At 35.1% G+C, this 14,378-nt stretch overlaps 1 protein-coding gene across 4 annotated transcripts in view; it reads right to left on the bottom strand.

The window, feature by feature from the left end:
• Positions 1–1,600: 1,600 nt before the first annotated feature.
• The window catches only part of NMU (neuromedin U), a 34,762-nt gene continuing 21,984 nt past the window's right edge, over positions 1,601–14,378 (bottom strand). Inside the window, exons 5-10 of one of the 4 annotated variants that reach the window (XM_054484422.2) lie at positions 13,335–13,364; positions 13,196–13,246; positions 11,172–11,246; positions 6,921–6,974; positions 5,533–5,572; positions 1,601–1,780 (exon numbers count right to left, since the gene is read on the bottom strand). In XM_054484422.2, the coding sequence (XP_054340397.2) occupies positions 5,537–5,572; positions 6,921–6,974; positions 11,172–11,246; positions 13,196–13,246; positions 13,335–13,364 (246 nt within the window). In that variant the 3' untranslated portion in view covers positions 1,601–1,780; positions 5,533–5,536. Of the gene's footprint in view, positions 1,781–3,615; positions 3,660–5,532; positions 5,573–6,920; positions 6,975–11,171; positions 11,247–13,195; positions 13,247–13,334; positions 13,365–14,378 lie in introns of those variants that run through there. The other 3 variants (XM_063663059.1, XM_063663053.1, XM_054484424.2) reach the window with 3 other exon arrangements.

The following is a 14,378-nucleotide window of genomic DNA, read 5'->3' as shown; positions in this document are numbered from 1 at the left end:
AGCTAATACTTAATACAAATCTCATACTCCTAGTAGCCCATATATTCTGTTGTGTTTGTGTATGAGACATGAATCTGTTAAATATAAATAATTAAAAACATATCACAATTTTTGTAATCATGTCTTGGTATTTTTCTCATCTTCTTCTTCTTCCTCTTTCTTCTTCTTCATCCCAGGAGCCCTAAAAATGTTACCTATGTCTCTCTGGATTTCTGAGAGGCCCTGATAACTGCTGATTAAATTAATATTCTTTTGTTATTTTGACAATCCGAAGTCCAGGCTAGTTGAAGTACTGTGCACAGAACTAGCTAATGCTGCCCCATGCATTTGTGGTTTTAGGGCAGCATGCTCTCCTTGCTCTCAAGTCCCCATCTTATCAAGGCAATTTATTTTTCTAAAAATAATGTATTTTTTTCTCTTCTGCTGCTTCTTATGTTCTTCACTCAGGTTGACAAGAAGTGAAATTCAGGAACTTTGTTAGTAAAAGGTGTAACTTAAGCTATAATAATTGGTCAACATTAGAAAGACAAAGATTTGTTAGATACTCTGCTCTGAAGAATGTCTGTATAGACCTAATTCTACCTACTCAAAAGAGCCACTCCTTTCTAATCAGCCAGCAACCTTCCTGATGGAGGAGGTGGGAATCTAAGACAGAGGTCAGAAGGAAAAAAGATCAAGGGGAACCTGAGAGGAGATAAATTCAATCTCCATCTGAAGTTAATTCTGTGCCCACTAAACATTTATTTGATGTTAAAAGTTCCCAATGTGTGTTCATGATCCTCTATTAATAAGATTATTTTCTTTCTGCTAATAGACAAGACTGGTTGCCTTTCAGATATTGCGAGGTGAAGTAACTTATTTTAGGATAAATTGAATACTATGAGTTGGTAGAAAAAGTTAGTCCTCTGATATATTTGTAGCAATCAGAAATCCATTATACAGTTTATAAATCAGAACTTGCTTATTGGACTATTGGATGGGTTATGGCCCAATCCTCCAACTAGTATAGTTTCAGTTGGTGCTCACATTCTAAGATTGGTAGCTACTGGGCATTCTGGTATTTATGAGAGCTGGTGGTTTTGTCACTGACAAAAATCCAAATACAATAAACTAAAACAGCTCATTAAAACTCAACTCTCAACTCTCTCTGAGTGCCTTTAATGAAAACATCAAAAAAGCATGTGGGCAGGGCACAGTGACTCATGCCTGTAATCCTAGCACTTTGGGAGGCCAAGGCAGGTGGATAACCTGCGGTCAGGAGTTCGAGACCAGCCTGGCCAACATGGCGAAACCCCATCTCTACTAAAAATACAAAAAAATACAAAAAAAAAAAAAATTAGCTGGGCATGGTGGCACATGCCTGTAATCCCAGCTAGTCAGGAGGCTGAGGCAGGAGAATCGCTTGAACCCGGGAGGCAGAGGTTGCAGTGAGCCGAGATCGCACCACTGCACTCCAGCCTGGGTGACAGAGCCAAACTGTCTCAAAAAAAAAAAAAAAAATGCGTGTATGCCAGTACTGTCAAACCCGGCAGGTATCTAAGGAACATCATTATTTACAGGTTTATTACACAGTATTTCTCATTAAAACACTAAGCAAAAATATTTTTAGATTTTTTAATTTTCAACAAATTGAACATTTACAACATTGTTACAACTGAGAACATTGACAACACAGGGATTTTCAACAGAGTACACTTAGCAAGGATTTTTTTCAGAAGAAACAAAATGTCAGTACATTTTGTATTCCATAGCATTGCTCTGTGGAAAATTAGCTGGCATCCTGTAAAAAAAGAAAAATTGAATTAAAGTGTAAACGACCAGGTGAATGTGTGTATATAATGTTTGTATATAGACATTTCTATAAATATTTTGTCATAGAATGATAACATTAGCATCTGACATATTTCCCAGCTGTGTGTATATATATATATACATATATATACATATATAAGTATGTGTATATATATGTGTATATATATACACACACACACACACATACACACACAGAGAAGAAATATATATATGTGTAGATATATCTATTTTTTTTTTTTGACACAGAGTCTTGCTCTGTTGCCCAGGTTGGAGCGCAGTGGAGCGATCTTGGCTCACTGCAACCTCCACCTCCCGGGATCAAGCAATTCTCCTGCCTCAGCCTCCTGAGTAGCTGGGATTACAGAAGTGCACCACCATGCCCAGCTAATTTTTGTATTTTTAGTAGAGGCAGAGTTTCACCATGTTGGTCAGGCTGGTCTCGAACTCCTGACCTCTAGTGATCTGCCCACTTTGGCCTCCCAAAGTGCTGGCATTACAGGCGTGAGTCACCGTACCCCGGCCTGTCTGTATATTTTTAACTATATATCATTTAATCTATGTCTAATGGAACACTTATTCTGTATGTCTGTGTCTTCCAACAGTTTACAGTATTTAACTATTTAAAAGTGACTTCCTAAAGCTCATTAATACCAATAAGATTTATGAATAAGCTATTTCAAAAGCTTACATTTACTCCTTGTATATCTATTTCCTCCTATATTTGCAACTAAATCATCCTATTTTATGTTTAACCACTTTCTAAATAAATGTAGGTCATCAGGATAGAGAAACGCCTTAGAAAATCAGATGAGAAAAACAAAGAAAAAATGATTATTATACTGTTTTTCTATTGGCAAAATAAAATGAAATCATGAGTACATTAGTTTATGTACACCCTAATCTTGAAAATAATCTGAATAAAGCAATTATTCTCAATTTTGGAGGTTTTTTTTTTTTTTTACTAAATTCACCAAATCATGGATTAAATTCCGTTTCACATTGTGAACACTCTAATACTTATTTCAATGTTACAATCACAGGTATTTTTTCCCATTTAGTATTAAGCTATTTAATAAAATGTTTAAATGCCAATGTACATTTATAATATTATAAAAGATAAAATAGTTTCTTTTCGATTAGCTCTCTGTTCTTTGTTCCTTGAAAAAATACAAAATTAAAAATATGTTTTCTCATATTCCTTATGTGAACATAATTTATCAGGCCTCTTCTGAAGCAGGAGTTAATATCAAACACAGTTTGCAAATTCAAGTTCCTAATCATGTCCTATGAGCACATTAAATTTTTCCTTCGCTTTTCCGCTATTTGAATCTTTTATTTCTTTCTTTTCTAATTGAATTGGCTAACACATTAAGAACTAGGTTAAATAAGAAATTAGAGAGTATCTTTATCTTGTTCCTGACATTAACAGAAATGCTCCAAAGCGTTTCACTAACAAGCCAGCTACTGTACTAACTTGGTTTGAGACCATTATATAAATCATGTCAAGAAAGGATTAATCTCTTCCTAATGGATCAGAAATTGATGTGAAATTTTACCGGAAGCATCTGTCGAGATTATCATAATTTTTCTTCTGATAGTGAAAACTTTTAACACACTTCTTAACGTTGAACCATCTTTGAGTTGCTGGAACAAATCTTACTTAGTGGGGTCATAAAATTATTTAAGTATACTGATGAATACTGTCTAATAATATTCATTTTAAATTTTTACATTAATATTTATAAATACAATTTACTTACAGTTTCATTTTTTATACTTTTAAGTTTTCATATTAATATTATGCTGGCTTCATAAAAATATTTGGTAATTTTTCTTCTTTCTCTGAGCTGAAAAAATTCAAAATTATTGGCTTAGTACTTTTTGAGGGTATATTGTGCGTACAGTTTCTTTTTTTTTTTTCTTTTTTTTTGAGACAAAGTATAGTTTTGAGTGGGCATAGTTTCCTTTTTTTTTTGCTCTTGTTGCCCTGGCTGGAGTGCAATGGTGCGATCTTGGCTCACTTCAACCTCCGCCTCCTGGGTTCAAGTGATTCTCCTGCCTCAGCCTTCCGAGTAGCTGGGATTACAGGCATGCACCACCACGCCAGGCTAATTTTGAATTTTTAGGAAAGACAGGATTTCTCCATGTTGGTCAAGCTGGTCTTGAACTCCCGACCTCAGGTGATCTGCCCACCTTGGCCTCCCAAGGTGCCGGGATTACAGGCGTGAGCCACCGTGCCCAGCTGAGGGTATAGTTTCTAGATAACATTTTCCAATTTTTCCCCATACCTATTAGTCTGTTTAGTGTTTTTCTTTCTTCTGAGGTCAATTTTGGTAGCACCTACTTTATTAGACAATCCTCCATTTTATCCAGGTTTCCAAACTGATATGTAGAGAGATGTGCAAAGTACTCTTTCATGATTTTTATTTCTTCTCTGTTTTAATTTCTCTTTTCATTTGTACTTTTCTATATTTATGATTTTATCCTTTTTCTTGATTACACTAGTGTAATTTATTTTATTTTTTGTAAAGAATTACTGACAGATTTTTGCTTTGTTTACCATCCTTCTACTTTACTATTTTTAACATCAATTTCTTCTTTCATTTTTATAACTTTCTTCCTTCTGCCTTCTTGAAGTTTACTTTGTTGTTGTTTTGGTTGTGGGTTTTTTTTTTTTTTTTTTTTTTTTGTGAGGTAAGTTCTTGTTCTATTGCCTTGGCTGGAGTGCAGAGGAAAGATTCATAGCTCACAGCCTCCAACTCCTGGGCTCAAGCGATCCTCCCATCTCAGCCTCTGAAGTAGCTAGGACTACAGGCATGCACCACCACATCTGGCTAATTTTTTTCTTAAGTTTTTATAGAGATGGGGTCTCAAAATCCTGTGCTCAGGTGATCCTCGTGCCCTAGCCTCCCAAAGTGATGGGATTACAGGCATGAGCCACTATGCCCAGTCTAACATGAATGATATATTTGAAAAAATATGTTCAGCATAAAATCTGGACTTAGGATCACAAAAGCTTAATAGAATACACTTTTATTTCTGTGGTATAAATTTATGAATCTGCATTTAGGTTTGATTTCAACATTTATTGTCTAATAAAATATTAGGATTAACATATTTATTAAACATGTGGGAATAGTCAACAGCTACTAAATTTCTATTCTATGTCCAGCACTGAGGTAGAAATTCTGGTAGCACAAAAGAAGAGGTCATTCTCTCATGTCTTTCCACATTTTGAAATATTCTCTAGAAACTGGTAAATCACTAGCTTTTATAAAGAATCTTTGAGTATCGGTTATTTAGATGACAGAAGTACTTTCAGTCTGTAAATCTTGGCCTGTTATGATAGACACTGATTACTGCAATAAGAATTCATTCCTTGACATATCCTACTTGCACAATAAATGATGATAAGATCAATGTCTACAAAATCACTTATGATCATTACTATTGTGACATAGTCTGAGGAATAAATGACATAGGCAAAGCATATGAGGCCCTAAAATACTGGTATTTTCTCATTACAATAAAGCCCTTACAGCTCCTATCATTGTAGTATTTATATGGAACATTCATGTACACATGCAATCAAATAATAGAAATATATTTAGCATAGTTTAATTTGTGACTATTTGAAAACAACAGAAAATGTCAAACTGTGTTGAACTGTGAAATGCATACTATTTTATTTATTTATTTGTTTATTTATTTCTCACATACCATTTTAAATGAACCCTGCTGACCTTCTTCCATTCCGTGGCTGAAAAATAAGAGATTAGAAATAAATCAGTGTAACTAAAGATGGAAGCTAATAGTCACAGAAACAGATTGATGATTTACAGGAGTGTTTAATGTGCCTCACAATCATCTAGAGGGCTTTTTACAACATAGACTGCTGGACCCCATAGCCAGAATTTCTGATTTAGTAAGTCTGAGAATCCTGAGAAATTTGTATTTCTAACAAGTTCTGAGGTGCTGCTAATGCTGCAAAGACCACCATGAACTAGATGCTATTTGACTTTGCTTATTTCCTTGATGGTACCAACATTTTAAAACAAGTGTTCTCAATTTTAATTTGATATGAACCAAAATGAACTTACTGAAGTCAGGGCTGTTTAGTTGCTTACTCCTTCCTGCTATCAGTCCAATTCCTTCATTCAATCCATTCTCTAATTTGTTGTTAGAATTATTTTCCAAAAGGCAAATCTTACCACATTTGCCCCCTCCTTAGCCTTTAGTGTAAAGCTGAAATTTCTTAGCTAAATATTTCATCAACCAATTCCCATTGATTCTTTAGGATTCAGCCCTTGAAGTCTTCTCTGTACCTCTTCCATTCCCCAGCTGGAATTAAATGCTTTTCTTTTGGAAATCACAGCCTTTGGATTACAAGTGCATTTCACACAGTACTTTATATTTGTTTACGTATCTGTTTTGGAGCCTATCTAAATTCCTAGAGCATAGGAATGGAATCCTATCTGTCTTTATAGTCCCAGCCCTTGGTACATTGCTCAGCACCCAGTAGGAGTTCAATAAATAGTTGTTGAATGAATTAATTAAAACTTTCTGGTAATGTATTAAGGATGCAAATATTTTGCAAAGTGCAGCTGCCTAGAAAAAAACCTCACATTTTATAGACAATGTGGACAAACAAAATCAGAAATGTAACCTTGAAATTCTGTCTACTTATACCTTTTATTATGGCAGATTCTTTTAATTTTAAGAATTTGTGAAAGTATTCATAACTCTTCCAATCTACTGTATTAAAAATTTTGTAAATAATTCCATAGAACATAAGGAATAGTGTATCTTTAAGACACTTACTTTCTATACATAAAATGTCATGGAATTAAAGTGTCAAATAGGTAAATGCTATTTGAGGTGTTTAAACATGAGCAATAGATCAAGAAGAGAATCAGAGATCAGAGATACTGTGGTATTGAAGCAATAATTCACTTCTGACAGAAGTGAATGTCAGACTGTAACACCTGATGCCAAACATCTATAAACTTTAAAACTTAATTGAAATGTAAAAGTTAATTAAATACACAGGGAACATATTTTTAAATTTTGGTGTAGATTGATTTTTTAAAAATACAGTATGTACCTACCCTGAATAAAAAATATCCTCGACTTTGACTTGCAAAGGGACTTTGGAATTCTTCCTAGAAGAGAAAATGAGGGCATTACAAATCAAACAACACTAAAAATAAGTGCAAATTCTCCTTGAAAGTACATTGAGGGTCAAAATTACTTTCAACTATCATAACTAAACATAGAGGGAATCAGGGACTTGAATAGAGAATTTTTGTATCATACCTGAAAATTTTCAACAACTAGCAGTATCATCAGAATCTTATATTTAAAAATAATTTCCTTGTCAGTGTGACAGATTTGCCTTTCAGGAATTTTGTCAGTTGTAGGTGAATTCATCAATAAGTAGAAAGAGAAATGACAGACACTTCATAACTGACTATATTTAAAATCTCCTTTCAGCATTTTGTTAGAATGAAATAATTTATTTAAAATACATATTGCATGTGTTAACCCATGAGCAGGGGAAAATATAAAACAGAATTGTGTCAAAGCTAAAAAATATTATCCAATATTTCTACAGAAATGTAGTTTGAAATTGAGGGACAAATTTGGTAAATTACATTTATTCAATGAAGCTTTAGGACAGATGTTCCTAATATAATTATATGTGCAGAATGTTAATTTTTAAATTTGTAAATATTAATAGGAATGACCCAATTATTCATAATAAGTATATCTTTTTCTTAAACATTTCATTTTAAACTTCATGAAAAAAATACATTAACATTTTATGGTTTCCATAAAATTGGCTTATAGCTTCCTATTTTCATTAACAATTACCTATATCATAAAAGCATTATCAGCATGGCTATCACCATGAAATCTTTCAGCCAAGACCTTTTTCAACTATTTTGTAATATGAATACAATCATATTAAATTCTAAGAAATGGCTCTGATATATGTTTAAATTCTGAAATACTTAGTTTGCAACAAATGTATCTTAAATCCTCAATATTTGTACTTAATTTTCATCTTTACTATAACTCCCCAAATTACTTAATATTGAAAAAAATCTGTACTTAAAAATGTACACACTGTATACATGCATCAAAATATCACGTGTACCCCCAAAATATGTATAATTATAATATACCAATGAAAAATAAAACAAAGTTTTTTTAAGTTTTCAAAATTTAAAAAAATGTACACATATAAACCATATGTTTATATACCTATATAAGCAACGTTCTCAGCTGGGCACAGTGGCTCATGCCTATAATCTGAGCACTCTGGGAGGCTGATGTGGGAGAGTCACTTGAGCCCAGGAGTTTGAGACCAGCCTGGGCAACACAGAGAGACCTAGTCTCTACAAATAATAAAAAAATTTAGCCAGGTGTGATGGCATACACCTGTGGACCCAGCTCCTCAGGCTCCTCAGGAGGCTGAGGTGGGAGGATTGCCTGAGCCCAGGAGGTCAAGTCTGCAGTAAGCCATGATCACGTCACTGCACTCCAGCCTAGGTGACAGAGAAAGACCTTGTCTCAAAAAAATAATAATAATAAAACTAAAAAAATTCAAATGCATATTATATTAAAGAGAAAAAACTAAAAGGCAGGACAAAATGTAAATTTAAATATGCCAAATATTTAAAACTTCCAAATGCTAAACCCAAACATACAGATCTTTTTAGAGTTTTATCATTAGCATAGAGCATCATATAAAATAATTTGGGAGGTAGAGATAAAAGATGTGGGAATGAAATTGGAAGATGTCTAGCAAACAAAATTTAAGAAAAGTGTTTTAAGATCTAAAACCTTTCTTCAAGAATTCAAAATATTTCACTATCAAAGATATATTTTAAAATTAGATGACTTAGGCCCAGCAAAGTGAACACTCTCCTGCAATTGCATTTCTATTCATCTTTTACATTATTTTCTTTCATAGCTTTCTAGGAAACTTGACTAGCTGCAAAATACCCTTAAGATTTATCATTTGTCTGAAAATATAGATGGTTTCACTGAAGGTGGAAAATTCAGTCAATGTACTAAACTGGCCACAATACTGACTGATTAGCTTTGGTTTTGTAAATCACGGCACTGAAATAACGTAGTCACACTAATGATTGTTGGTGTCTTTTAAGAAACTGAATCTTTAAGTTGAAATTGTTTACTAATTCATAACTCGAGCAAACACTTTTTAAGAAGTACAAGTTAAATCAAAAAAGCATGTATTACTTCTAGAGAGTTTGATGACAACTGCTTTTTTCTTCATTCTGCAAATTCTAAAATTTTAAGGGGCTACTGCCTAAGATCTTACATTTCTCTTTACAGTTGGCATCAGATATTGTCTTCTTTGATGGAAGCTTCATTTAAGAATGTGAAGATTCTAGGGAGGAAATACTGGCCATAAAAATAAATTTTGAGGAATATATTCACCTAACTAAACTCTATGCGTTTTTAAAAGTACCTGAAAACTTTGGGTAGCACTTTAAGAAGAATAAATTAAATATGGTATTGAAATTAAGGAAAACTTTGATGATCTGAACTCAACTTTTTCGTTTTTCTTTTTTTTTTTTTTGAGATGGAGTCTTGCTCTGTCACCCAGGCTGGAGTGCAGTGGCACGATCTCGGCTTACTGAAAACCTCTGCCTCCCTGGTTCAAACGATTCTCCTGCCTCAGCCTCCCAAGTAGCTGGGATTACAGGTGCCGCCGCCACGCCTGCTGATTTTTTTTTTTTTTTTTTTTTTTGTATTTTTAGTAGAGACGGGATTTCATCATGATGGACAGGCTGGTCTCAAACTCCTGACCTCAGGTGATCCGCCCACCTCGGGCTCCCAAAGTGCTGGGATTACAGGCGTGAGGCACCGCGCCCAGCCTGAATTCAACTTTTAATAATAAAATACATAATTTAAAAATAACATAATAAAAGTATCCCAGATTAAACTATAAAGGGTACAGCATAGTGAAAAAAAAAATTGCCTAGATCAGAAGTCAGAAGACTATTTTGTACTTTCTCTTACTAATACGATCTGGGGAAACTCCTTCAACTATTCTGACTTGCTTTCCCTTTTGTAAATGGGGAATAATACTTGTATAAGTACTAACAGAGTTCCTCAAAGGATAAAATGAGATAATATAAGACTGAAAATTATAATGTATTACAACAAGGGAAGGCGTTACTTAAAAATAATCCTAGAGGTCGGGCGCGGTGGCTCATGCCTGTAATACCAGCACTTTGGGAAGCCGAGGCGGGCGGATCACGAGGTCAGGAGATCGAGACCATCCTGCCTTACACGGTGAAACTCCGTCTCTACTAAAAATACAAAAAAATTAGCCGGGCGTAGTGGTGGGCGCCTGTGATCCCAGCTCCTCCAAAGGCTGAGGCAGGAGAATGGCATGAGCCCAGGGGGCGGAGCTTGCAGTGAGCTGAGATCGCACCACTGCACTCCAGCCTGGGCAACAGAGCGAGAGTCCGTCTCAAAAAAAAAAAAAAAAAAAAAAAAAAAAAAAAATATATATATATATATATATATATATAAAATCCTAGAAATTATCAGTGTTACAAGAGTTAGGATTTTTTTTCTTTTTTTTTTTTTTTGAGACGGAGTCTCGCGCTGTCACTCAGGCTGGAGTGCAGTGGCGAGATTTCGGCTCACTGCAACCTCTGCCTCCCCGGTTCAAGCGATTCTTCTGCCTCAGCCTCCCGAGTAGCTGGGAACACAGGCGCCCACCACCACGCCCGGCTAATTTTTGTATTTTTAGTAGAGACGGGGTTTCGCCATGTTGCCAAGGCTGGTCTTGAACTCCTGACCTCAAGGGATCCACCCACCTGGGCCTTCCAAAGTTGAAGGGATTACAGGTGTGAGCCACCAGGCCTGGCCTACTCTTAACAACATTTAAATACTTGAGCAGAAAGCTTGCCATCCTAGCTATTTGCCAAGCTGGATACAGAGGGGCAGTACATTGTCTTTTATTTGTTCTCTTATTCCTACCTAAGGACTGGACACAAGCAGTGTCCTTTCTTAAACCAAGGATAGATTTTCTCACCAAGAGAGTCACGGCTTTTGGAAAACAGTATAATTCCAGCTTTCCTCAATGTCCACAGCTTCAGCTAGAAGGGACACAATATTGCAGGGGGCCATGGAAGGGCGGCTTGAACAATTCTCTTTTAGTCTGCAAACAGATGCTCTTACGTTGGCTAACTGGGTATTAGTGTGGGCTTATCCTGAAGAGCAGCATTTGATGAACTATCACAGCTGGGAATTAACAGAAAGGGCTGCCCCACATGGAATGGCAAAGCCAGCATGCAGTTTGTATTACATACGTCCACTCTGAATCTCTTCATTCTTCTTTCATGCAGGTGAGGAACGAGCTGCAGCAAAGGATGCACGACAGACGACTGAGAGGACATGAACACACACGTGAATGAGTACATGGCTTCTCAGCACTGGCCATCAAGACGGTTTCCTATTTGTTTTTGTTTTTACCCACTAAACTTGTCCCAGACAAAACAGAAAATTAAAGATGTCACCTAAAACAGCTCTTTGGGAGCAATTCAAAGAACTGTGGAGAATAAACCAAGAGGTGGGATAAAATTTGGTAGCTCTACGCTGGGATTTTTATCCTCATATTGAGAAGAAGCACTTTCCCGCCGGCTGCAGCTCTCTTGTGAACTGTCGGCAAGTAAAACCCCTCACTGCCTCTTCGAGAGGCAAAAGGCAGTCTGTCTGTTGCTAGACTTACTCAAAATAATTCAGACCAGGCGAAACCCACACTGCCAGTAGCAATTTTCCACTATAAACATGTTAATCTGGAAGATTATACTATACACACATCTAATAACCTCCTTTATAAATTATATACTTAAAACAGAAACGTTGGGAGCAAGACAACAATGTGTGAAAATGACAATGTGTTCTTGATAGTGAAAACTGTGACTAAGATACATTTTCACAAAATGTAAAGGTGCTAAGCCAAAGAAAATGAAAGCACACTTGAGATATGTAGCTACCTACCTGATACGGCTGCATTTTTTAAAAAGGTATGGGTCACATTGAGACTTCTCATTAATGTTAAATTCATTTATCACATGGATTATGTTGAGCCCTGTATAACAGTTACCTGTTAACTAATTCAACTTGTACTTGGTGTAAAGCCAGTATAATCTTTCACCTCCTCATATGTAGTATTCCACGTGATAAATATTTCAGACTGAGTTTAAGATTACAGTTACCTTTCCATAGGTATATATCTGTTTAAAATATACTATGCTCCTCATTCCCTAAATTGGTTCATGGAAGTGAATCACAAGTGTGGAAATAATATTATAGTCAAATAATTTCTAAGTATTCTAGATTGAAACACCAAGTAGGTTGGTTAGCATTTTTAAAATCCATGCATACAAAAAGAAAAACTACCGCTAATACTACATGATTTTAAAGTGAACTGAATTCAAATTATCGGTTTTTGGCTAACCTTAGAGAATACATTCTCACATTAAATGCCTAATTACTAATAAGAAGACCTTAGGAATAGAAGAGAATATTTCTAATTATATTTAATTACATTTTTGACAATCATCCTTTAAAATAAAAAATGCCCTTGGATCAAATGATTTTTAAATTTGCAACAACTGCCCGCTGAAACAATATGTTTTACTTATTTATTTGCTTTTTTTATTTTCTTGGTCTTTAGAATGTGTTTCACAAAAGCAGGGATTTTTCTTTTCTTTCCTTTTCTTTTTTTTTTTGAGACAAAGTATCGCTCCGTCGTCCAGGCTGGAGTGCAGTGGCATGATCTCAGCTCACTGCAACCTCCACCTCCTGGGTACAAGCAATTCTCTTGCCTCAACCTCCCGAGTAGCTGGGACCACAGGCGTGCCCCACCACACCTGGCTAATTTTTGTATTTTTAGTAGAGACAGGGTTTCACCATGTTGGCCAGGCTGGTCTCGAACTCTGGACTTCAAGTGATCCTCCCGCCTCAGCCTCCCAAACTGCTGGGATTACAGGCATGAGCCACCATACCTGGCCAGGGATTTCTTTTTTAAATTTTGTTTTATTTATTGCTATATTTCTAGTACCTAGGATTGTGCCTGGCACATAGCATATAGCTAATACTTTGTAAATAACTGTTAAATGAATGAATGAACGAATGAATTTAATGTGCAGGTAGTAATTGACATATAAAATAAATCAAATGTATAATAAATATTGAATTTCATTCCTTTACTCACATATAAACTTTTAAAGTAAAAAATTTGAATTCTGATCTAGCTCTATTACGCTGCAAAAACAGTTTCATTCTTTTAAACAAACATTAGTGATTACTAAGTAGTTCTACAACTTACCACAACATTTGAATTGCCCAACTTCTGTGTCTTCGAATAATGAAATAAGAACTGTTTAAAAAAAGCAGTAAGTTTCACTATAAAAATTAATGGTTCCCTTATTATTTTATAAGGTATAGATTTATGAAAATCATCTTACCCTTTTAGTATTATCTTTTTCATCTTGTTCCTATTGAAAAGAGATATTTTATATATATATTATATATTGTAAAATTTTACTATCTTATATACAGTAATTTTATAATGTTATAACACACAATTATTTAAAACACATGACTCATGTTACATATAAAATATAAGACTGAAATTAGTTAAGCATCCGTTGCTCTAAAAATAAATGGGAAATTAATTGAATATTGTTTACAAATAAAGATGTGCATAAAGATCTCTTTACTGCAACTTTATTCATAAGTGTAAAAAATTGGAAACATCCTAAATATTCAACAGTGGTAGAATGGGAAATTATTATATCATGACATGATGGAATATTCAGAGGAGAAGACTGAAAGAATCACATGCAAATATTTTTACTGTTTATCACTAAATATGAAGGTTATGAGTTGGTTTTGATGTCTTCCATAAAAAAATTTTTAGCCGGGCGCGGTGGTTTACGCCTGTAATCCCAGCACTTTGGGAGGCCGAGGTGGGCGGATCACGAGGTCAGGAGACTGAGACCATCCCGGCTAACACGGTGAAATCCCGTCTCTACTAAAAAAAATACAAAAAATTAGCCAGGCCTGGTGGCGGGAGCGCCTGTAGTCCCAGCTACTCAGGAGGCTGAGGCAGAAGAATGGCGTGAACCTGGGAGGCGGAGCTTGCAGTGAGCCGAGATGGCGCCACTGTACTCCAGCCTGGGCGACAGAGCGAGACTCCAACTCAAAAAAAAAAAAAAATTTTAAATCATATAATTCCTTTTTTGTTGTTGTTCTTTCTCACTTGCTTTTAATAAAAATGGAAGACCATGAATACACACCATTGTCATTTCTTTTATCTTAATTAGGAAAAAATCAATTATGCTTTTTGGACAATATCACCATTAGAAACAATGGATAAATATACAATTGTAGGCAGAGATTATTTAGTTTCATAAAACATTTATGGTTTCAAATTATGGATTTTTTTTCTTTGAATTATTATATATGAAAAGTATGGAAGTCAGAGTGTACCAATGACCACAGATTAA

This window comes from Pongo pygmaeus, chromosome 3, assembly GCF_028885625.2.
Source record: "Pongo pygmaeus isolate AG05252 chromosome 3, NHGRI_mPonPyg2-v2.0_pri, whole genome shotgun sequence".
NCBI classification, from domain to species: domain Eukaryota; kingdom Metazoa; phylum Chordata; class Mammalia; order Primates; family Hominidae; genus Pongo; species Pongo pygmaeus.
Note: the sequence above shows the minus strand (reverse complement) of the source record. Positions and strands in the feature narration are given on the sequence as shown.